This window comes from Carlito syrichta, unplaced genomic scaffold, assembly GCF_000164805.1.
Source record: "Carlito syrichta isolate Samal-C Ts95f unplaced genomic scaffold, Tarsius_syrichta-2.0.1 Scaffold306309, whole genome shotgun sequence".
NCBI lineage: Eukaryota > Metazoa > Chordata > Mammalia > Primates > Tarsiidae > Carlito > Carlito syrichta.
Genome location: NW_007250405.1, coordinates 1,095 through 23,321, shown reverse-complemented (window position 1 = coordinate 23,321; position 22,227 = coordinate 1,095). Strand labels below are relative to the sequence as shown.

The window sequence follows — 22,227 nt, the reverse complement described above, 5'->3', positions numbered from 1 at the left end:
TATTGGGTAAGTTGTGGTAGTCTACATTGTTTGAAAAATTGGTCCATTTCATCAAAGTTGTCAAATTTGTGTGGATAGAGATGTTTGTGGCATCTCTTATTAATTTTTTGAGGTCTGTATAGGGTCTATATTGATATCATGGTTTGTATTCATGATATTAGTAATTTGTGTCTTCTCTATGTTTTCTTTGTCAGTTTTGCTACAGATTTGTTAGTTTGATTGACTTTAAGAACTAGCTCTTTATTTTTTCTCTATTGTTTTATTGTTTTCAATATCAGTGACTTCTGCGTTTATATTATTTTCTTCTTTATGTTTGGTTTTATTTCACTTGTTTGGGATTTATTTATTTTCTTTTTTTCCTTGGTTCTTGAGCTTGGGAACTTTTTTTTAGGTTAGAAAATATAGTTTATTTAGAAAGTAAATTAGAAAGTACATTGGGGGGGGAGAGAGAGAGAGAGAGAGAGAGAGAAAGAAGAGGAGAGACAAGAGATTCACCTCTCCAAGGTAGGATGGGGAACAAAGCTTCAGAAATATGGTGGCCACAGCTCAAAGAGCACATGACTGTACCATAGCTTAGCAGAGCAATGGCTGAGCTTAGGAATTTTTTATCTTTTAAATATTTTTTAATCTTTTCTAGTGTATGTATATAGTGCTATAAAATTTCCTGTTTGCCAAAGAGCCAGGTATCACATGTTCTCACTCATAAGCAGACCTTGAACAACTACCATAATACTATAAGAAAGGGATTGGCAGTAGCAGGAAACTGCCAGGGGAGGGGATGGGGGTACACCTCATCAACGAGGGTACCTGCATAATGAGCATTTGTATTTTTTTAAATACCTGTTTGTACAGCTTTAACTGTGTCCCACAAATTTTGATAAGATTTATATTCAATGCAATTTGGGGGTTTACTTTTAATTTTTTTTAGAGACAAGGTCTTGCTCTGTTCCCCAAGCTGGAGTACAGTGGTGCAATCATAGCTCACTACAGCCTCAAACTCCTGATCTGAAGCATTCCTCCTACTTCAGCCTCCCAAAATGCTAGGATTACAGGCAGGAGCTACAGTGCCTGAACAATTCAATGTTTTTAAAATTTTTTTCTTTAGTCTATCTCATTGACCCATGTATTAATTAGAATTGTGTTGTTAGATTCTGAGTGGAGACCATTCTTGTTCTCTCTTTTCTATCATTTGAGTCAGAATCTCACTCTGTCACCCAGGCTGGAGTGCAGTGGCATGCTTACAGCCACCACAGCCTCGACCTGCTGGGCTTAGCCATCTCCGCCTCAGTCTCTCAAGTAGCTGGAACTGCAGGTGCATGCCACCACATCCAGATAATGTTTTTATTTTACTCACTAAGTTGCCCAGGCTGGTCTTGAACCCCCGGGCTCAAGTAATCCTCTTGCCTCCACCTCCCAAAGTGCTGGGTTTACAGGCATGAGTCACCATGCCCAAACCCTGTTCTCTTTCCATTATTGAGTTCTAGTTTGATTCCATTGTGGTCAGAGAACACACTGCATTATTTTAATCCTTTTAAAGTTGCTGACATTTATTTTATGGACCAAAATATCGTTCTAGCATTTTGCTGTATGTTCTGTGGTAACCTGAAGAGAATGTGTATTTAGCTGTTGTTGGAGTGTTCTATAAATGTTGATTAACTTCTGTTAGTTGAGTGTTATTGATGTCATGTCATCTCTATCCTTACCAGTTTGGTATATTTAGACTATTTGCATTTAATATGATTATTAATATGTCAGGGCTTATGTATGCCATTTTACTTTTTTGTTTTCTGTTCTCTGTGGGTTTTGTTTCTATTTTATTTTTCCTATCTTTTTGTGAGTTACTTGAACTGTTTTTAGAATTTTTTTTGACTTATCTATGGTGTTTTGGGGTGTATCTCCTTTTTAGCTTTTTTGGTGACTACTGTAGGTGTTAAATTCACACATAACTTTTCACAGTCTACTCATGTCATCATTTTGCCAGTTTGAGTGAAATATAGAAAAATTACCTCCCTTTACTCCCACATTTATACTACCATGGTCTTAGAGATTTCCTCAACAAACATTTACAAGCAATCAGACAGCACAGGAATTTTTGCTTCGACTATCAAACCTAATTTAGAAAATGCTAAAGAAGGAAAATCTATTGTATTTTCACCTATTTTTGCTTACCATGTTCTTTTTCCCTTCATCATCTTCCAAGATATTCCCTTTCCTCCTCTTTTTGTTTCTGTTTTTTTTTTTAATTGGAGTCTCACTCTCACCCTGTTGCCCAGGCTAGAGTATAGTGACACAGTCACAGCTTACTGCACTGCCTGGGCTCATGTGATCCTCCTGTCTCAGCCTTCCAAGTAGCTGGGACTACAGGCACATGCCAACATGCCCAGCTAATTTTGCTGATTTTTTTTTTTTTTGTGGAGATCAGATCTCACTATATTGCCCAGGTTTGTCTCAAACTCCTGGGATCAAGCAATCCTCCTGCCTCAGTCTCCCAAAGTGCTGGGATTTCAGGCATGAGTTATCGCACCTGGCCCTCCCCTACTTTTTTGTTCTCCCCTACTTTTTATAAATCACTCTTGTACTGTTTCAGATAACTTTCTTTAGTCATTCTTTTAACAAAGGTCTCCTGGTGATAAGTTGTCTTCGTTTGCCTTCAACTGAGAATATGTTGATTTTCCCTTTATTCCCGAAGGATAAATTTGCTGGGCATGTGATTCTGGGTTTTCAATTATTTTCTTTCAGCACTTGAGAAACATTGAGCTACTTACTTCTGTCCACCGTGGTTTCTAATGAGAAATCCACTGTCATTTGAATTGCTTTTCTCTGTAGGTTTGGTGTCTCCTCTCTGGCTGCTTTCCAACTTTTTGTTTTGTTTTCAGAGGTTAATTATAATTTGTCTTGGTGTGAATTTCTTTGAGTTATAGGTTTGTGTCTCTTCCCAAATGTAGAGATTTTCAATCATTATTTTCTTTTTTTGTTTGTTTGCAAATTTTTTTTTTTTTTTTTTTGAATCAGGAGTCTCACTCTGTCACCCAGGCTGGAGTGCAGTGGTGTGCAGCTCATGGCCACCGCAGCCTCAACCTGCTGGGCTCAGGCGATCCTTCCACCTCAGCCTTTCAAGTAGCTGGAACTATAGGCGCACATCACCATGTGTGTCTTTTTTTTTTTTTTTAATTGTAGAGATGAGGTCTCACCAAGTTGCCCTGGTTGGTCTCGAACCTTTGGGCTCAGACAATCCTCTCATCTTGGCCTCCCAAAGTGCTGAGATTATAGGCGTGAGCCACTACACCTGGTTCAATTATTATTTCTTCAGCCTCACTCTTTCTTCTCTCCTTTCAGGACTCCGATGACACAATGTTAGATCTTTTGTTATAGTTCCACAAGGCCTTGAGGTTCTGTTGATTTTTTTTCCGGTCAATATTCTCCATGGTTTTTGTTTGTTTCTTTGTTTGTTTTAAGGATAGTTGAGTGAAGAAGTGGGAATGGAGAAGGAAAAATAAATCTGTAACTGGTTGTGATCACTTGTTTTAAACACCACTGTGCTCAGACCAGCCCAGGTTGGGTAGTTTCTACTATTCTCTCTGTTCACTGATTCTTTTCTCTTTCCCCTCCATTCTGCTGTTGAGTCCATACACTGAACTTTTTTATTCTAGCTTTTGTATTTTCAGTTCTAAAATTTCCGTTGGTTCTTCCTTTCATCTTCCATGTCTTTGCTGGAACATTCTTTTCCCTTGTTGAGGATTTCTGGTTTTTTGTTTGTTTTTGTTTGTTGTTTCAAGCATGTTCCTAACTCCTTTTTTATGGATGCTTTAAAATGTTTGTCAGATAATTCTAACATCTCTATCATCTTGGTTTTGTCACCTGTAGATTGTCCTTTTGTCATTCCGTTTTAGATTTCCCTATTTTGGAAATGACAAGTAATTTTTGCTTAAAGTCTAGACATTTATGTGTTATGTTAGGAGACTCTTATTTAAACCTACCTTTAACCAGCTTCTTTTGATGTTACTCCAGTAGGAGATGGGAAGGGGAGCCATCTTGTTATGTTTACAGAAGTCCAGATTCTCCTAGTGGCCCAAGAGGTGGCCTTCCCGTTACTACTGAGCAAGGGTAGAAGTTCCAGCTCCCCATGTGGTCTCCACTAACACAGGGAAGAACAGGAAAAGGCTTGATTACTGGCTGGGAATGAAAGTCAAAGTCTTACCTCATTGTCACTCTCTGATACCATCCAGTGTGGGAATCAGAGACCTTGTTAGCACCTCATGAGGATGTTACCTAGACTCTACTCAGCCTTTGCTGGCATGCGTGAGGGTGGGACCATAGTTTTGTTTTGTTTTGTTTTCCCTGTGGTGTTTGCTTGAGGTAGAGTTGCTATTATCTAAAAGTTTTCTGTTTTTCTTGGTTTCTCTTTCCTGGTCCTGTTACTAGAGAGATTATGTTTGTGTTTGGACTTAAAAAAAATTTTTTTTTGGATTGCCAGCTTCTTCAGCACCAGGTCTGGGCTATATGAGACAAAACAAAAAATAACTCAGGGAACTAACCACCATGTTGCTCCCTACTTCCTGAGGTTCCTAGGTGGTCTGTCTTCTCTCCATCTTTCCAGTCTTCTGATGTTTGTTTTAATATATATAACATTCAAGGCCATTCGTTGTACTGAACATCTTTCTGGAAGCAGTAAGCAGTGAATTTTCATGGCAATCAATGGAATATGTGTTCCTTTCTTTTTATATCCACATTTAAAATTTTCTTAAATAGACACAGTATTTTTTCAATAAGCAATTGAACTTAATAAAATGATTAAAATTCAGAATTGTATGTGCTATGTTATACCCTCCCTGGCTTTTATCAGCTTTTTTTCAAAAGGTTACCCTGGCATACTACAGTAACATAATGTCACGGGCTATGTTCTCTAGGAAGCAGATTTTTTTTTTTTTTCTTGCAGTGATGGAGCACCTGTGCAGAGGTGGGATCCTGCCCATTCCTTAAAGGTCAGGAGGTGGACTGTGCCACGGGGTCCAGGTGCTGGAGTGGAGGAAGGAAAAGTGGGAGGAGAGCAGGATATGAGTACAGGCTGGCTGCACAGGCATGTGGACATGGGGGAGCACTGAGGACCAGCCAATGAGGACCACGAGCCGTGCCTCAGGCCTCGGTGTTCCTCACCACCACGCGGCTTCCACTTAGGCTGGCGATGGCAGCCCCCCTGTGAGTGTGGATGGCTAGCTGGGTCTCACATGGCACCCATGGGGGGTGATGACACATGCTAGTCCCTGGCCCATCCCTGTTCAGCCCATTAACTTCTTGGAGGCCAAGGTCAGTCACATCATTGGACTGGGAAGCAGATTTCAAGATGAAGTTTTGTGGGAAGGATGTTTATTAAGCAGTACTCTTAGGACACGAACCTGTGGCAGGGGTAGGGTGGAAGTAGGGTACTTGAAGGGAGAAGTTGGGCTTTGATTCTGGCCCCACAGGAAGCTCCGGAACCAGAACAGTCCTTCGAATTGGACTGTGTTGGGCTGAGATGGCCAGACCTTCATTCTCCACATTACTCAGCTCTTAACGTGTGCTCTGGGAGAGTATCACCACAGATGAACAAGTATCTCTACAGCTGACACAGTTTCCAAACTCGCAGCTGGCGGGAAGCTGCCCATGGGCAGCATTTTCAGCAACTGGGGCCACAAGTCCAGCAACTAGGGGCACAAGTGGTACATCCTTGTGTCTACCCCACATAGATATCTCTAACGGGAACACATCTTTCAAAACATCCCGTCTAATCTCAGTTTACAGATTCTGTGGCAAAAGACAGGAAGTGAAATGACACATGAACAAGCACCTTCCCAAACATTTCTCCTCACAGCTGCCACAGTGAACTTTATGAAGTGCAAATCTGATCAAGCCTCTTCCCAGCTTGAAATATTTCCGTGGCTTTCTGTTACTCTAAGGACAGAAGTCAAAATCCCTTACATGGACCTCAAAGTCCTGCACAGCCTGTCCTCTGCTGCTCCCTCCGTTCTTGCCCTGCCAGCCATGATGGCCTGCCTTCCATATTTTTGAGGTGCCTTGCTTCTTCCCAGAATAGTGTTGGTTTCCTCTGCTTGAAAGACCCCACTCCAGCATGGGAACCCCACAAGTGATCTTAGATGGCTGTAGGCAAAAAATCCCTCAGCCATTTTTGTACTTATGTGTGTATGACAGAGTATAAGATTGGGACACTGGCTAGTCATCAACTATCCGATGTCTCATTGTGCTTGTAGCAGCAGAATTGCTGCCACGGTGATAAATATTGCTGTTGAACATATTGGCCTTTATCTGATAGGGATATTGACTTGATGCCCCAATTGATAACTCCCTCCGGAGGAAGAGGCCTGCTGCTTTGAAAAACGTAGGTATTTGTGCATACGTCTCTTGATGAAGCATCAAGATAGAAAAGGAAATGCAGAGAAGGTGCATGGTGGAGCTCCCTGTGGTGGGCAAGTCCCCACCCCCACTTTACTGCAGGTGTGTTTGCGTAAATTGCCGGTCTGCTCAACTGATGCCCTACTACATGGTGGATAGACTGTATTCATGTTGAAGAAGCCCTTCAGATAGGGCAGGTGCACAAAACAACACGAGGGAAAGGACAAAAGCTAAAGTCACGGTCTACATACTCATGAGATGAAGGTATTTGTGGCTGGAACAAGTCAGCCTCTGGCATAGCAGTAAATATGGAACTCCAGCCCAAGGGATCTGGAAAGAATTCCCCTCTGCGTCCATCCTCAGCCCCACATGCCAGCCTTTTATATTCCCGCAAGGCTTCCCAAGAGGCCTTCTCAGATCTTGGAGAATGTGCCTCTCTCTCCCTCTACCTGTACCCACTGTTTCAAGGGTCAATTTCTAGGACATCTTAATCTCAGCATCTAGTGGTCTCTATCGAAAGTCACAAAGTGGGATTTTCCAACTGCCCACCAGAGCAACCGAGGACTTGCCCTAGTGCTGCCAAGCCACCACGCCTCCCAGAACACCATACCTCTCACTTCCTCCGCCCCTACTACACACATCTGCTCTTCAGAGAAGGTCCGTAAGTCTTGCTGGAAACCCACCTCCTGTCCTTCTAGATACCATTGCTGCAGAGAATGAGCAGAGACTTGCAAGGCTGGACAGGCGCCCCCTCCTGGACCCATACAAACACACAGGCTCCCAGAATCATTTTTTCCCAACCCAACTTGTATCATCTGTATCAACTTAATGATTTCATGGACTCATTTTACAGATATTTTTAAAAATTGAAAGACAATATAATTTTTTACAATAGAGGTTTTTAAAATTTATAATCCTATTTCTAATGTAGTATGACTTTTTATTTTGGGGATTAACTTCCACGTGTACACATAATCACAGAATTTATAAGTACACAGTATTTTGAACTGTTTTATTATATGTTAACAATGCATTTAAACATTTTCCAAGTTTCTGTATCCTGAATATTCTTTTTTATGTCACTTAGATTTTTTGGTGGTTTGTTTGTTTATGTTGGAGTCTCACTCTGTCACCCAGGCTGGAATGCAGTGGCACACTCACAGCCAATGCAGCCTCGACCTGCTGGGCTCAGGTGATCCTTTTGCCTCAGCCTTCCAAGTGACTGGAACCACAGGCATGCAACAGCACACCCAGCTAATTTTTTGGTTTATTATAGAGACGAAGTCTTGCCAAGTTACCCAGGGTGGTCTTGAAAACTTGGGCCAGGCAATCCTCTCACCTCCCTCTCCCAAAGTGCTGGGATTACAGGCGTGAGCCACTGTACCCAGCACAGAATTTTTATTTTATATTTATTGAAAGATCTTTTCAGACTTAGATGTTTTGCCATAAATCTGTTTTACACACATGTAAAAAGGAAATATTGGTGAAATAAATTGACTAGGGCATTTCTAAGACTTTGATAATAACATACAATTGCCACCTGGCTGGCAGCAATTTAAAAATTAATCCTGATTTCAGAGATGTTACAATAAAGATAAACAATAATCTCTCAAATTCTGTTTGTTAAGTAAAATAGAAATGGAATAATTCCTGTTGTGTTGAAATTCTGCATATGTGTCTCCAACAACAGACATCCCTCCTTTCACCTTGTAGCCACTATCCTAAATTCTGTGTTTATCATTCCCTTGTTTTTCTCTATACTTTTAGCAAATACATACCCCCAAACATTGTCTGATCTTATTTTTGAGCTGTTCTAAATGGAACTATAAACATTATGTAAATTTCATTCATGTCAGTGTGTACAAGGGGGACCTCCCCAAAAAACTGTAATTATCTTTTGGAGGATGGGTCCCTTGTAATACAGGCTTCTTCCTCTAGGTAAGTGTTCTAGGAACCCATTGGCATCAGTGTACCAGCTAGCATTGTTGTGAGAGACTGAGTCGACTTCAGTTAATTTTTTTTGTGTGGAAATTCTTGCAATGTGTTTGCCCATTTCATGATGAGTGATTTACAAGCACATCTGCCCATAGTGTTCAGCCATTTTTGACCAAAAACAGCATGACCCCATGTCTCACTCTCTCTATTCACTCGATCTCACCCCAAGCAACTTTCTTTTGGTTTCCCCAGATGAAAAAAGTTCTCAAAGGGAAACGTTTTGCTGATGTGGAAGAAGTGAAACAAAAAAATGGCATCAAAATCGATGAGTTCAAAAACCTTTTTGAGCTGTGGAAAAGGTGTCTTGATAGGTGTATTATATCAAACAAAGAGTACTTTGAAGGTGACTGAAATTTAAACATGTAATAATACAGAATTTAAAAAATAAATTCTGGATTTTTTTGAGTCCCCCGTTGTATAACTGCTATTCATTTTCACCATTGTAATATGCACTATAGGTATAGTACACAATTTGTCAGTTCTCTTGTTTGAGGAACATTTGGGCTATTTCTAGGGTTTTGCCACTACAAATTATTTTACTATAAATGTTCTCTTCACTGTCTCCGGGTAAGCATATGTGAAAATTTCTCTACTGTCTATACCTAGGAGAAAGGAGAATTGTTAAGATTCGATCAAGAGTCAGGAAACTTTTTCTATAGAGGGCTAGATAATAAATACTTTAGTCTGTGTGGGCCATGTGATCTCTACCTTCACTGCTCCAATCTGTGGTTCTCATGTGAAAGCAACCTTAGACAATATACAAATGAACGGTTGTGGCCATGTTCCAATAAAACTTTATTCACAAATCCAGGCTGCTGGCAAGATTGGGTCCTCAGAACACGGTCTGCCAATCCCTGACCTAGAGGGAGAGAGTTCCTACAAATGCAACTGTACCCTGTCCTCGGTCCCCTGGCTGTCCCTGGGGGGATAGGAATCCTGTCTTTGCTTAGTCTACGGACTGAATGTCCGTGTTCATGGGTCCTGAGAAGAATGGGCATAGGGACACCATGGTGGTAGAGCACCCCAGCTCACAGTCATCTCGGGGTTACAAAGGCAGAAAGAGCCTGAGGCAAGGCAGGGCACTCACACTGGCTGCCAGGCACAGGTGAGAGCAAGCTCTACCTGGCTGGAGGCTGGGGCCTCAGGCTGCAGCACAGTCGCCGTCACAGAAGCCACTGTGAGGTCACTGCCAGGCTATGGCACAGAAAAATTCAAACAGAACATCGCATTTCTTTTGGAGTGGTATGGTTTCTTTTATTATTTAAACTGTGGGCAGGGAAGCCAGGGTAGGTCCCTTAGAATACTTCCCTGAACCCTGGCACTTTAAACGGCTTTGGTTTCAATGATGATCATCTCCGTGGTCTCGGACGTCACGGTGCCACTGATGAGCTCCAGCTCCTGGCCGGCCGGGGTCTTCTCCACCTTGGCCTCAATGTTGCGCTTCTCCACCGACTTTGCCATGATGTCCACCTCCCGATCGTGGGATGCAACCCTTGTTTTTGAACTAGGGGTGGCTCTGAAGCTCCTAAAAAAAGAGCTGATTTTACTGGCTTTCTTGCTTAAAGTACCTGAGCTCGCTGCAGACCGACTCTTCCCCAGCTTGTGAGTCATCCTTGACTCCTTCTTGGTGGCACTGTGGCTGGAGCTCTTGCGAGAAGAGCCATGTTCCTTGCCCCTGGCACTGGGCTGCCCCTTTTCTTTCTTGTCATCTCTCTTGTGCTTGTGGCCAGATACGGACCGGTGGGAGGATGTTTTCCGGGTCTTGTCCCCTCCTAGCCTGTGGTGACTCTCCCCTGTCCTATGGTGACGGGAACTTTTCCTGCTATGGTTTCTGTCCTTCTTTCCCTTTTTCTCCTTTTTTTCCTTCCGGGCATCAGCACTGGACCTGGAGACCTTCTGGCTTCCGTCACGTTCACTCATGTAGCCTTCACTTTGCAAGGTGGACACGAGGGGCCCCAGCGCGGGTCCCTCGGTTCTTTCTGCACCAGGCTTGCCGGTCGCCATGGAACCTGCAAACGCCACACTCAAGCTGCTGTCTTGGGTGAGGCTGGCAGTCCCTGCTGTTGTGGTGGAAGTTCCCGCAGAGGAGGCGCTGGCAGCACCCACCAGGACCACATCCATGCTGCCTGAGGATATGTTGGTGGCACCTGCCACAGCCTTGCTGGATCCACCGGCTTCTGCACTCTTGGTGGCTGCTCCCACCAGGGTCGCAGTGCCCTCGCCCGAGCCTGCAGGCTTGGTGGCCGCTATGCTCATGGCGCCTGTCGCAGGGCGTGTTGCTGCCCCTGCGAGTGCCATGCCTCCTCTGGGGCCTGTTCCTGTCCCTGCCACTGCCAGGCCGCCTGCTGCCCCTGTTGCTGCTCCCGCAGTAGTCCCTGAAGGGTTTGTGGCCACAGAAGCTGCACTGGGCATTCCGCGTTGGATTCCCTCTCCCCCAGCGTAGGCAGAAGAGCTGGCAGCTGACACCTCACACAGCTTGTGGACTCCAGTCTCATTCCGATCACCTTCTCCCTGGAGCTCTCCAGCCTGTGCCTGGGGACAAGAAACAGGTGAGATGGGAATGACAGAAAGGGGGGCCAGAACTGCCTGGTCCCTCTCATCCTAGAACTGAACACTTTGTACCTAGAAGAACCTTGGGACTCATCAAGTCTAAGCCTAAGACTTGCTCCTGTTTGTGGCAAGATTCCACCTACAGCACCACTGTCAGTGGTCACTCAGTTTTGGTTGAAAAATTCCAGCACCAGAGTCCTCAGCCTTGGACATTTTGCTTTACACACGTGTACTCTGCAGGACAGATTTCTAGAAGTAGAATTGCTGGGTCAAGAGATATACACATTGCGCATTTTGGAAGCTGCTAAGATTGTGCGCATGTATGCACACGTGTTAATTTACACAGAAATCAGTAGATGGTAGTCACAGGGAGACAGACCACGACTCGAATGAAGGAAGAACTTCCTCACTGTTAAAAATGTCCCACAGTAGTGAAATAAGAGACACTGGGAGCGCTGAAGAGTGGGAGGGCAGGATTGGGGTGAAGGGTGAGAATGACTTAATGGACAAATATATATTATTTGGATGATGGGGTCCCTAAAACCTAGGCTGCACCACTGTGCAACATATCCATTTAACACAACTGTACTTGTACCCTTACATTTATGCAAATTAATAAAACATTTATGAGACTACCTGGGTAGGGGTAGCAAGTGTTCAATAAGAGACTGAGGAATGGGCGTGGTGGCTCATGCTTATAATCCCAGCACTTTGGAAGGCCAAGGTGAGAAGATTGCCTGAGCCCATGGGATTGAGACCAGCTTAGGCAACTTGACGAGACCTCATCTCTACAATAAGTCAAAAAATTAGCCAAGCGTGGTGGCGCATGCCTGAAGTTCCAGCTACTTGGAAGACCGAGGCAGAAGGATCGCCTTGAGTTCAGCAGGTCAAGGCTACGGTGGCCATGATCAAGCCACTGCACTCCAGCCTGGGTGACAGAGTGAAGCTCCAACTCAAAAAAAAAAAAAAGAAGAAGAAACTGGACAATGGGCATTCTATAGAAGGGATTCCAGCCCTGGGTATGAGACCAGAGCAGTCGATACCTAGGGTCTCGGAAACTCAGCCTTCTGGACACTTTGGAGAAGGCCTCGAACCTCTCAGTGTGGTAAATCCCTGAGCCCTTGCAAATGACATGCCTTCTCCAGGTGAGCCTCTGAAGGCACCCAAGGTCTCAGAGGACTTTCTCTGAGCTGCCCTCCCAAAGAACCCTGTCCCATTTCCTTGTGTCTCTGTCGATACTTACCACTAGGCTTCTGTCGTCCTCAGAGGTCATGCCCCTGGTCTGAAGCGTCGGGGTACTGCTGTAATTCTCCACTGGTGGCCTCAGGAGATAGACAAGCTTTTCCCAGTAGCTAAAGAGATCTTCCCGGGTATCTGAAGAGGGACACAGCTGAAGATAAAATGTCCGGCCTGTGGCAAGCTTCAGACGGAGCTGCTGCTTCTCTCGATCATGAATGGAGATCTTGACAAACTTCAAGGGAAGTAGTCTGGTGAGCTCTAGCATCTTGGCAGGCCTGCGGCCTCTCCCCTTGGCAGACCAGACCTGCCTGGCATGCTCTTCACAGACTTTAGCAGGCCGGGCCAGCAGCATGACGTCAGGCAGGGGGAGAATGGGGCTGGTGCAGGCGATGCCCACCGTCACCATTCGGACCCGGTTGTGAACGTCAATCACCTCTCCCTTCTTGCTGATTTGAATGAAATCACTCTCGAACATCGGTGCGTACTTGAAAATGTCATACTCTCCCCCCTTATACAGTTGGCGTTGCAGGTCCCCCATGGAGGTGTTGAACACACCCATTGATTGGTAGTTGTTAGCTGTGTAGTAAGGTAACAGAGATTCGCTGCTCATGGTTCTCTTCATCGGAGACAGCTCCACCAGCCTCAGCTCCAGTCCCTGAGAAAGAGAGGGCGTGGAGACAACTGCCCATCTCCATGAGGGCTTCTGCCTAGACCTCCTCATCCACCACATTTATCCCCCATTATCCTTTGTGACCCGTCACCATCACACACCCCTTTGTCTATGCCCCCAGTGTGTGGCTAGCAACAGTGTCAGCAGGCACTCAGGAGTAGGTGTTGAATGAATGGTCCCATCGGCGCTTCCTCAGTTGCGGGGTACACGCAAGCCCAACTGCGCCACTCTGCAACGTACCCATGGAACACAACTGCATTTATACCCCTTACATTTATGGAAATTAAAATATATTCCACCCCAAATGAGATTGTCTGGGTTTGGGGTAGCAAGGACTCAGGAAGAGACTGGACAATCGAGATGCCGTGGAAGGGATTTCAGCCCTGGGTATGAGAACAAAATAGCTGACAACCAAGGCCTCGGAAGTTCAGCGTGAGCCACCACCCCCGGCCCACCGGATATTTTTTTAATATCAAATGCTGGGATGCATAGATGATGAAGCCATTCTGCTTTTATTTATTTATTTTTTTAATTTCAACAAATTTTTTTGTTTTATTTATTTATTTTTTTATCAATTTTTTTATTATGGTTTTGTGGGGTACAGTTAAGGGTTAGGTGTACAATTACGTTTCATTCAGGCATCCTGTTGATAAGAGGTGTTTCCCCATCCCCAGACAGATATTTGCTACTGTTAATCCCACCCCCCCTACCATTCTGCTTTTATAAATATCTGAGTTACTTCCAATCTTCTTGTTGTTACAGATACCCCTGCAAGGATCGTTTTTATTTTTGATTCTGCTGAGTTACTTCCTAGGGATAAAGTCCTCGGTGTGGCTGATGTGCTTGTTATGGGAAGGGATCCTATCTGGATTGTGGTGGTCTATGTTTCCAGTGCTGGTAGGCACTCAGCACTCAGTGCTGGTAGGTGTTAAATGAATGGTGCCAAGGGCTTCTGTTACCCTTCAGAACCAGAGTCCCATTTGTACAGTGGCTTACAGAATATGGAGGATTTGAAGCAGGCTATTATTATTATTATTTTTGAGTGCAGTGGCATGCTCACAGCCACCACAGCCTCGACCTGTTGGGCTTAGGCAATCCTTCCACCTCAGCCTTCCAAGTAGCTGGAACTACAGGCATGCGCCACCATACCCAGCTAATTTTTGATTTATTGTAGAGATGAGATCTCACCATGTTGCTCAGACTAGTCTCAAAAATGCAGGCTCAGACAATCCTCTCGCTTCCACCTCCCAAAGTACTGGTATTATAGGTGTGAGCCATCGCGCCCAACTTTTTTTTTTTTTTAAGTCAATGTCTCACTCTGTCACCTAGGCTGTAGAGCAGTGATACATTCATAACTCACAACAGCCTCAAACTCCTGGTCTCAAGCAATCCTCTTTCCTCAGCCTCCCAAATTGCTAGAATTATAGGTATGAGCCACCATGCCAGGCAGATGCAGGCTAATTTTTTGAAATATAATTTTATGGTGAGGAAACAGGTTCAGAGTTGTCTTGCTTGATGTCAGAGGGCAGAGCTGGATTCCAACGCAGATCATTAAATTTTGTTGGATAAAATCTTATAATCCAAGCTGGGTCTTGTAACCCAGGTCAGAACTCTTCCTCCACCCTCAAGACGCATGGCTCACTGTGACACTCTCGTTTTGCACCAAATATGGTCTTGCTGGCAGTTAGCAATATGTGTGGGGACTTAACTGGGAACCACAGGAATTCGTGGAGGTCTTGAATCACCGTAGGATTTCCCACACTGGTGTGCCTGTGGCTTCACTCTTGATGTCTACTTGATAAGCCATTGACATTCTGTTTCTCTGAAAAACTCTTCAGAGGTTTGCACAAGGTGAAGAATCCAAATTCCCCCTCCCTCAGCTAGAAAACTGCTTCTGAAATAAACATGCATTTCTCCCAAACGCAGTGATTACTATGTGGAGGTCTTGAAATAAATGTCAACCACCAAATGTTCTTTTTTAGACCCCTGGTGCCCACTGCAGTGCCTAGCACATCACAGTTTTTCGATGAATGTGAGCTTGCCATTAAGATTCACTCCTCCATTCATTTATTCAATGAGACGTAATGAGCAAATATTTTGTTTGGGACCAACTAGCAAGTGATCATGCAAAGATAAAGTGCTCTATGTTTGAAGAACCAAAATATGTTTTCTAAAAATGTTGAATGACTTCTCTGAAAACAAAAAAGAACAAAGTGCCTTATGTTCTATTACTATAAGGGAATAATCACTAAAACTCAACGCTATTAGGTTTAAAAATAAGTTGGCAGTAGATGGATGGATAGATATATAGATAGATAGGTAGATAGATAGATAGATAGATAGATAGATAGATAGATAGATAGATAGATAGACAGACTAGCCATATATTCTTCTCACAAGGCATTTCATTTTTTCTTTTTTTTTTAATTTATTTTTTTAGACAGAGTCTCACTCTGTTACCCAGGCTGGAGTGCAGTGGCATAATCCTGGTTCACTGCACCCTCCACTTCCTGAACCCAAATAATCCTCCTGTCTTAACCTCCCAAGTACTAGGACCTCAGGCACATAATACAATACCTGGCTTTTTGGCTTTTTTTTTTTTTTTTTTTTTTTTTTGATAAAGATGAGGTCTCACTATGCTGCCCAGGCTGGCCCCGAAATCCTGGGTTCAAGCAATCCTCCTGCCTTGGCCTCACAAAGTGCTGGGATTACAGATGCGAACTACTACGCCTGGCTTCATAAAGCCATTTCTGATGAATAATTATTAATGAGAGAAATCTTAATCATATTATTGAGAACTTACTATAAGGCAGGCGTAATGCTAACCACTATACATTCTTTTACAAATTTTAATCCTGGCTGGATGCAGTGGCTCACACTTGTGATCCCAGCACTTTTGGATACCATGGTGGGAGGATTGCTTGAGGCCAGGAGTTTGAAACCAGCTGGGCAACATAGCAAGGTCCTATTTCTACAATTTTTTTTTTTTAATTTAGCCAGACACGGTGGCACAAGCCTGTAGTCCCAGCTATTTGGGAGACTGAGGAGGAAGGATCACTTGAGCCCAGGAGTTTGAGGCGGCAGTCAGTGTGCTATAATCAGGCCACCGCACTCCAGCCTGGGTAACAGAACAAGACATTATCTCTAAAAATAAAAATGTTAATCCTCACAACCTTCCTATAAAACATAGGTACAATTATTAGCCCTAGTTTACAGAGGGGAAATCAGGACTGAGAAGTTAAGCAACTTCACCAAGGTCTCAAGAGTCCAAACGCATATTGAGGTCCCAAAATGTGGCAATGGTTAAACTACCGTGGACTGGGTCACGTGAATAGGACACAAACATACAAGTACTGTACAGCATACATTTATTCATTCCATTAATATTAGTAAGAGCCTACTTTATGCCAGATTCTGCTCTAGGTGCTGGAATATACAGTAGACAAAATAGGCAAATATCCTTGGTCTCATGGAGTTGTACACAGACAGTAAACAAGTATGGTATGTCCCACGCTGGTCAGTGCTATGGAGAAAAAGTAGGCAAGAGGGATGGGAGTGTGTATGGGGGAGAGGGAGGGGATGGTCAAGGAGGGTTCAATGCAAAGTATCCTTTGAGCAAAGACATAAAACAGATCATGGAGGAAGCCATGCAAACGCTGGGGAAAAGGCCTCTCATCAGAGGGAACAGCAAGGGCTGACACCCTGAGGGAAGAGGGCGCCTAGTATGTTCTTGTAACTCCAAGCAGGCTACAGTGACAAGAATGGAGTGAGTTAGGGGGACAGTGGCTGACGATAAGGCTGAGAGGCCACTGGCGTGATGAGTAGATCATGTCGAATGGACCTCGTAGGACTTGTGAGGTCTTTGGCTCTGCTCTGAACGGGAGATGATCTGACCCACATACATAAAGGTTCACTCTGGCTGCCATATTGAAAGATTCTGCAGAGGGGTGGGGAGACAGGAGTGGAGGCTGGGCAACTCCTGCAAGAGATGATGGAGAGCAAGACGTGTGTGGTTGCAGTGAGAGTGATGAGAAGTGGTGGGCCACCAGACACCCTTTGATTGAGGCAACTATTATGAATGCTGATAGTGAACAATTTTCAATAAATATCAGTAAGTTAAAAAAAAAAGTAGGTTGCAGAATAGCCATACATGGTATGTTATATATTTTTCAATAAAAGATTTAAAGTATGTGTGTGAACTGAAGCACAAACCTTGGGGTAACTTGTTGCCTGTAAGAAGTAGTAGGATTAGGCTGGGTGCAATGGCTCATGCCTGTAATTCCAGCACTTTGGGAGACTGAGGTGGGAGGATCACTTGAGCTCAGGAGTTTGAGACCAGCCTGGCAATATAGCGAGACATTGTCTCTTCAAAAATTAAAAAAAAAAAAATTAGTCATGTGTGGTGACACACAACTATAGTCCCAGCTACTTGGGAGATTGAGGTGGAAGTATCACCTGAGCTCCAGGAGATCGAGGCTATGGTGAGCTATGGTCATGCTACTGCACTCCAGCCTAATCATACTGAGATCTCTACGCAAAAAAACAAAACAAAACAAAAAAAGCAATACTTCAGTCTTGACTTATTGATCCAATCCTATTGTCTTCCTACATTCTCTTAGACAGTCAAACAATCCTTAGATAGACATGTTAACAAAAAAATTTTTTTTTTGAGTTGGAGTCTCACTCTGTTGCCCAGACTGGAATGCAGTGGCACGCTCACGGCCACCCCAGCATCGACTTGCTGGGCTCCGGCGATCCTTCTGCCTGAACCTTCCAAGTAACCGGAACTACAGGTGTGCTCTACCATGCCCAGCTAATTTTTGGTTTATTGTAGAAATGAGGTCTTGCCAAGTTGCCCGGGCTGGTCTTGAACCAGCGGGCTCAGGCAATCCACTCGCCTCGGCCTCCAAAAGTGCTGGGATTACAGGCATGAGTCACTGCACCCAGCCTAATCCTGCTATTCCTTACAGGCAACAAGGTAACCCAAGGTAGCTCTGTTAGCATATGACATCATTGTGACCTGAGTCCATGAGTAAAAATTAAAAAAAAAACCAACTTCATAAAAAGTACATGTTGCCTGCTTTACCTCATTATTTATTTACAAGTTTTAGATAATTTTTCTTAACAAGGAATATGGTGGAATGTGTAGAAGCCAGAACCCAAACTTCAGAGAGCTTACAGACCAGCAGGAAAACACACACTGGAGAAACAGAGGAGAAAACACGAGGGCAGATGAGTATACGGTGGAGTTGTCTCCCAAAGTGCTGGGATTACAGGCTGAGCCATGGAGCCCAGCCAAGCCACAATTGCAAGAACAATTTTTCATACATAAATTGGTCTACGGTTGAAGAAATGTGAAGGATGATGACAAAATACACTGTCTATAAGGTCCTGAGTACATGCAGATGGTTGAAGTCTAAACAGGCATCATGGGAAGAGATTTCAGGTCAATAACTTTTGTTCCCCCGTCTATGATTTTGAAAAGCAAAGCAAGACGATGGCTATTTATAGTTTTTTCAATGAGTGTGCAGCCCGGGGCATGGTGAGCCGAGCAGGATGTGAGGGCAGGGTGATTTCCATACTGCACACAACATGTACCTGCTGGGTAAATCCCCTGACTGAAAATAGGATCCACTGGTCTTTCATGTCAATGCTGCTGAACCGAGTTGGCGTAGGCTGAGCTGCGATCAGCCTTGGACTCCTAGGACTTCAGGAAGCCAAGCTGATTTCTGCTACACCTTCTGGCTCAGAAAAGACCACAGTCACCTAATTCTTCCCCTGAGGGCCAGTATGTAAATCAGCTTGCTTCTGCTTTGGGTCTAAAAGGAAAATAAGCTGGTACACATTGAGCTGATATACATACATAAAATAATCCAGATAAGCAAAATAATCCTCCCTCCCTCCCTCCCTCCTCTCCCATTCTCTCTTTTCCTCTCCTTTCCTCTTGCTCCCTCTTTTGAGACAGAATCTCATTATCGCCCAGGCTGGAGTACAGTAATGTGATCCTAGCTCATTGCAACCTCTACCTCCTTGTCCCAGAGTCCCAAGTAGCTGGGACTACAGACATGAGCCACCATGCTTCGCTAATTTTTGTTTTTTTCATTTTTATTTTTTGAGTCAGAGTCTCACTCTGTAGCCCAGGCTGGAATACAGTGGCACGCTCATGGCCACCGCACCTGGCTAATTTTTAAATTTATTGTAGAGATAAGATCTTGCCAAGTTGCCCAGGTTGGGCTTGAACCTATGGGCTCAGGCAATCTTCTCACCTCAGCCACCCAACATGCTGGGATTATAGTCGTAAGCCACCACAGCCAGCCTCGTTTTTATTTTTTTTAGAGATGGAGTCTCGCTATGTTGCCTAGGCTAGTGTTGAACTCATAGCTTCAAGTAATCCTTCCACTTTGGCCTCCTAAAGTGCTGGGATTACAAGTGAGCCACTGCGCCCAGTCCTTACATTTCTCAATATTATGATCCAATCTGTGTCCCCTCTCTTCCCTCTCTCACCTCTCCACAAGCCCCCACGCCTCTCACCACCACACCCCCCTTACACTATTGTTTCTGCCCTGCTAAGTGTGTTCAGTCCCACCCCTAACCAGAATTCTTCACTGCTCACCACAGCTTAGGACTATTTCCCTCTCTCCACTTCCTGTTTTGCTATGTTTATAAGCTATGAGATGTCCCACCTCAGTTTCCATATTAATTTCCTTAGCGTTACCCTGAAGAAACTTGTGGCTAAATACATACACAAATAATAAAACAATTAACAATAAAGCAAAAATGAAGATCAAAACAGGCTAGAAGTAGAGGGAGGTAACTGACCAGAAGTTGAGGTAAAATGATTATTGTAAGTAAATATTAAATTCAACTCTGAAAAGATACTGGAAGAATATAAAATAAATGTTAACATTGATTATTTCTGAAGGATGAGATTAGATGTAATTTTCATTTGTTGGTCTGCCTTTTTCACCAAGAATATATTTGACTGTTGTTACCAGAAATATGTATATATATTTCAAAAAATTAGCTCTAAGCTTCCTGGCACTTGTTAACACTGTCTTCTAATTCTACCAATGATTTCTGACAAAAGACATATTTTTCTTTTATTTTAAATTGGAAAGTAAAAATTTTTCCATGATATCATTTCTTAAATTATATAAATTAAAAAGTGAAACTCCACTTTTCCAGTTTCATTTGCTGGAACTTTGGTATATGAACTTTCTGACATCATCCTATGCATGCAAATATATATTAATATAAGCACAAAATGCTTGTATGCAAAAAACATACAAGCCTCACACGTTCTGCACCATTTCTATCTTAAACAATATATGCTGAAGTTTTTTGGGTTTTTTTGTTTTGTTTTGTTTTGTTTTTTGAGTTGGAGTCTCACTCTGTCGCCCATACTGGAATGCAGTGGCCGCTCCCGGGCACCGCAGCCTCGACCTGCTGGGCTCTGGCAATCCTTCCGCCTCAGCCTTCCAAGCAGCCGGAACTACGGGCGCGTGCTACCACACCCGGTTAATTTTTTGATTTATTGTAGAGATGCGGTCTCACCAAGTTGCCCAGGTTGTTCTCAAACCCGCAGGCTCAGGCAATTCACTCACCTCAGCCTCCCAAGTCGCGGGATTACAGGCTGAGCCACCGAGCCTGGCTATATACTGAAGCTTTTTAGGTTGATATATTATTGTAGCATCCCATTGTAAGGATGCACCACAGATTATTTAACTCATTTCTCAGTGATGCACAGATAGTTTCCATTATGAAAAACACTACAATAAACATTTTGTACAGATATCTCTTTGTGCTGTGATTTTTCCCCCATTAGGATTGATAGTTCTAGACAGAATAAGGTTTTGCTGTTGTCATTGTTTTCAGAGGAAAGAGGCTATGTAGTTATCAAAACATTCTGGGTATCACTCTTACATAGAAATTAATAAACCTGATTAAATTTGGTTAAGAGCCATAAGGAAAATAAAGAACTTCAAAGCCACCTTCTAAGAGGACAGTTGAAGGATCTGGAGGACTCTGGAGTTATATAAGAAGCATCCAGATCATTGCCTTACTAGAGTCTGGTGCAGACATGTGCTCTTTGAGCTATGGCCGCCACCGTGTTTCCTAAGCTTTGGCCCCCTCTCCTCCCTTGGGGAGGTGGATCACCTCTCTCCCTCCTCTCTCCCTAATTTACTTTCTAAGTAAACTATATTTTCTAATCTAAAAACAAACAACAAAAAAGAAACATCCAAAGGGCTGTTCCTTAGACTAGATGGAGAAGAGGATTGGAGATATAGGGACCTCAAATGATAAAGTAATGAAGATAGGCTTTAGATCAGAGAGAGGGAGAGAACATGTATTGATTATCCAGCATTCTTCCTCTCCCTCTAGTGAGGACACTCTAGTATTCCTCAAATAACTACTCTCCCCACTCAATCCATGTGATTGACTCTCATCCATGGGCTGACTCTACCCCACCCCCAAGTCCAGGAATGAGGCCAGACCTGAAATGAGACAACCAAATGTTTATTTTCCTTCCTCATCTTCTTCCTTTTTTTAGACAAGGTCTTGCTCTATCACCCAGGTTGGAGTGCGTTGGCACAATCATAGCTTGCTGCAGCCTCAAACTCCTGGGCTCAGGCAGTCTTCCCACTTCAGCCCCCCGAGTAGCTGAGACTAAACATCTTCTACAGGCACACACCACCACACCCAACTAATTTAACAAAAACAAAATTTTCTAGAGATGGTGTCTCACTATGTTTCTCAGACTGGTCTCAAAGTCCTGACCTCGAGTGATCCTCCTGCTTTGGCTTCCCAACGTGTTTAGGATTACAGGCATAAGCCAATGCACAGTTATAGGACTTTTTTTTTTTTTTTAATTGGAGTCTCACTCTGTCGCCCAGGCTGGAATGCAGTAGCACACTCACGGCCACCCCAGCGTCGACCTGCTGAGCTCTGGCGATCCTTCAGCCTCAGCCTTCCAAGTAGCTGGGACTACAGGCACACGCTATCACGCCCAGCTAATTTTTTAATTTATTGTAGAGATGTCTCACCAAGTTGTCCAGGCTGGCCTCGAACCCGTGGACTCAGACAATCCTCTCACCTCGGCCTCTCAAAATGCTGGGATTATAGACATAAGCCACCGCACCTGGCCTAGTTCTGGGACTTCTACAGGAACAAGGAAGAAAGGGAATCTACTAATAGTGCCCCTGATACAGTGTCAGCCTGGCAGCCATGCTGCTGCCATGGAAGAAAGCCTGCCTACGCAAGAAGCCGACTAGAACCAAGACGTGAAAACCTAACTCTGATGTCATTGTCAAGTACGGGGACCCAGCAGCATCAGGTTGCATTGTGTGTGTGTTTTTTTTCTTTGTTATAGGATGTTAAATGAGGCT

The 22,227-nt window shown here is 43.8% G+C and overlaps 1 protein-coding gene across 1 annotated transcript; it reads right to left on the bottom strand.

Annotated features, from left to right (window-relative positions):
• Nucleotides 1–9,705: 9,705 nt before the first annotated feature.
• On the bottom strand, nucleotides 9,706–12,781 carry FAM71B (family with sequence similarity 71 member B). Its single transcript, XM_008062984.1, has 2 exons — nucleotides 12,176–12,781; nucleotides 9,706–10,908 (listed from the first exon to the last, which is right to left on the bottom strand). Exons 1-2 carry the CDS (start codon nucleotides 12,779–12,781, stop codon nucleotides 9,706–9,708), a joined length of 1,809 nt encoding a protein of 602 aa, XP_008061175.1.
• Between the last annotated feature and the right edge of the window lie 9,446 nt (nucleotides 12,782–22,227).

Coding starts and splice junctions, on each gene's coding strand:
- FAM71B (XM_008062984.1), bottom strand. CDS start 12,781: ATGAGCAGCGAATCTCTGTTACCTTACTACACAGCTAACAACTACCAA. Junction 10,909..12,175: donor AGGACGACAGAAGCCTAGTG/GTAAGTATCGAC, acceptor CCCCAGGCACAG/GCTGGAGAGCTCCAGGGAGA.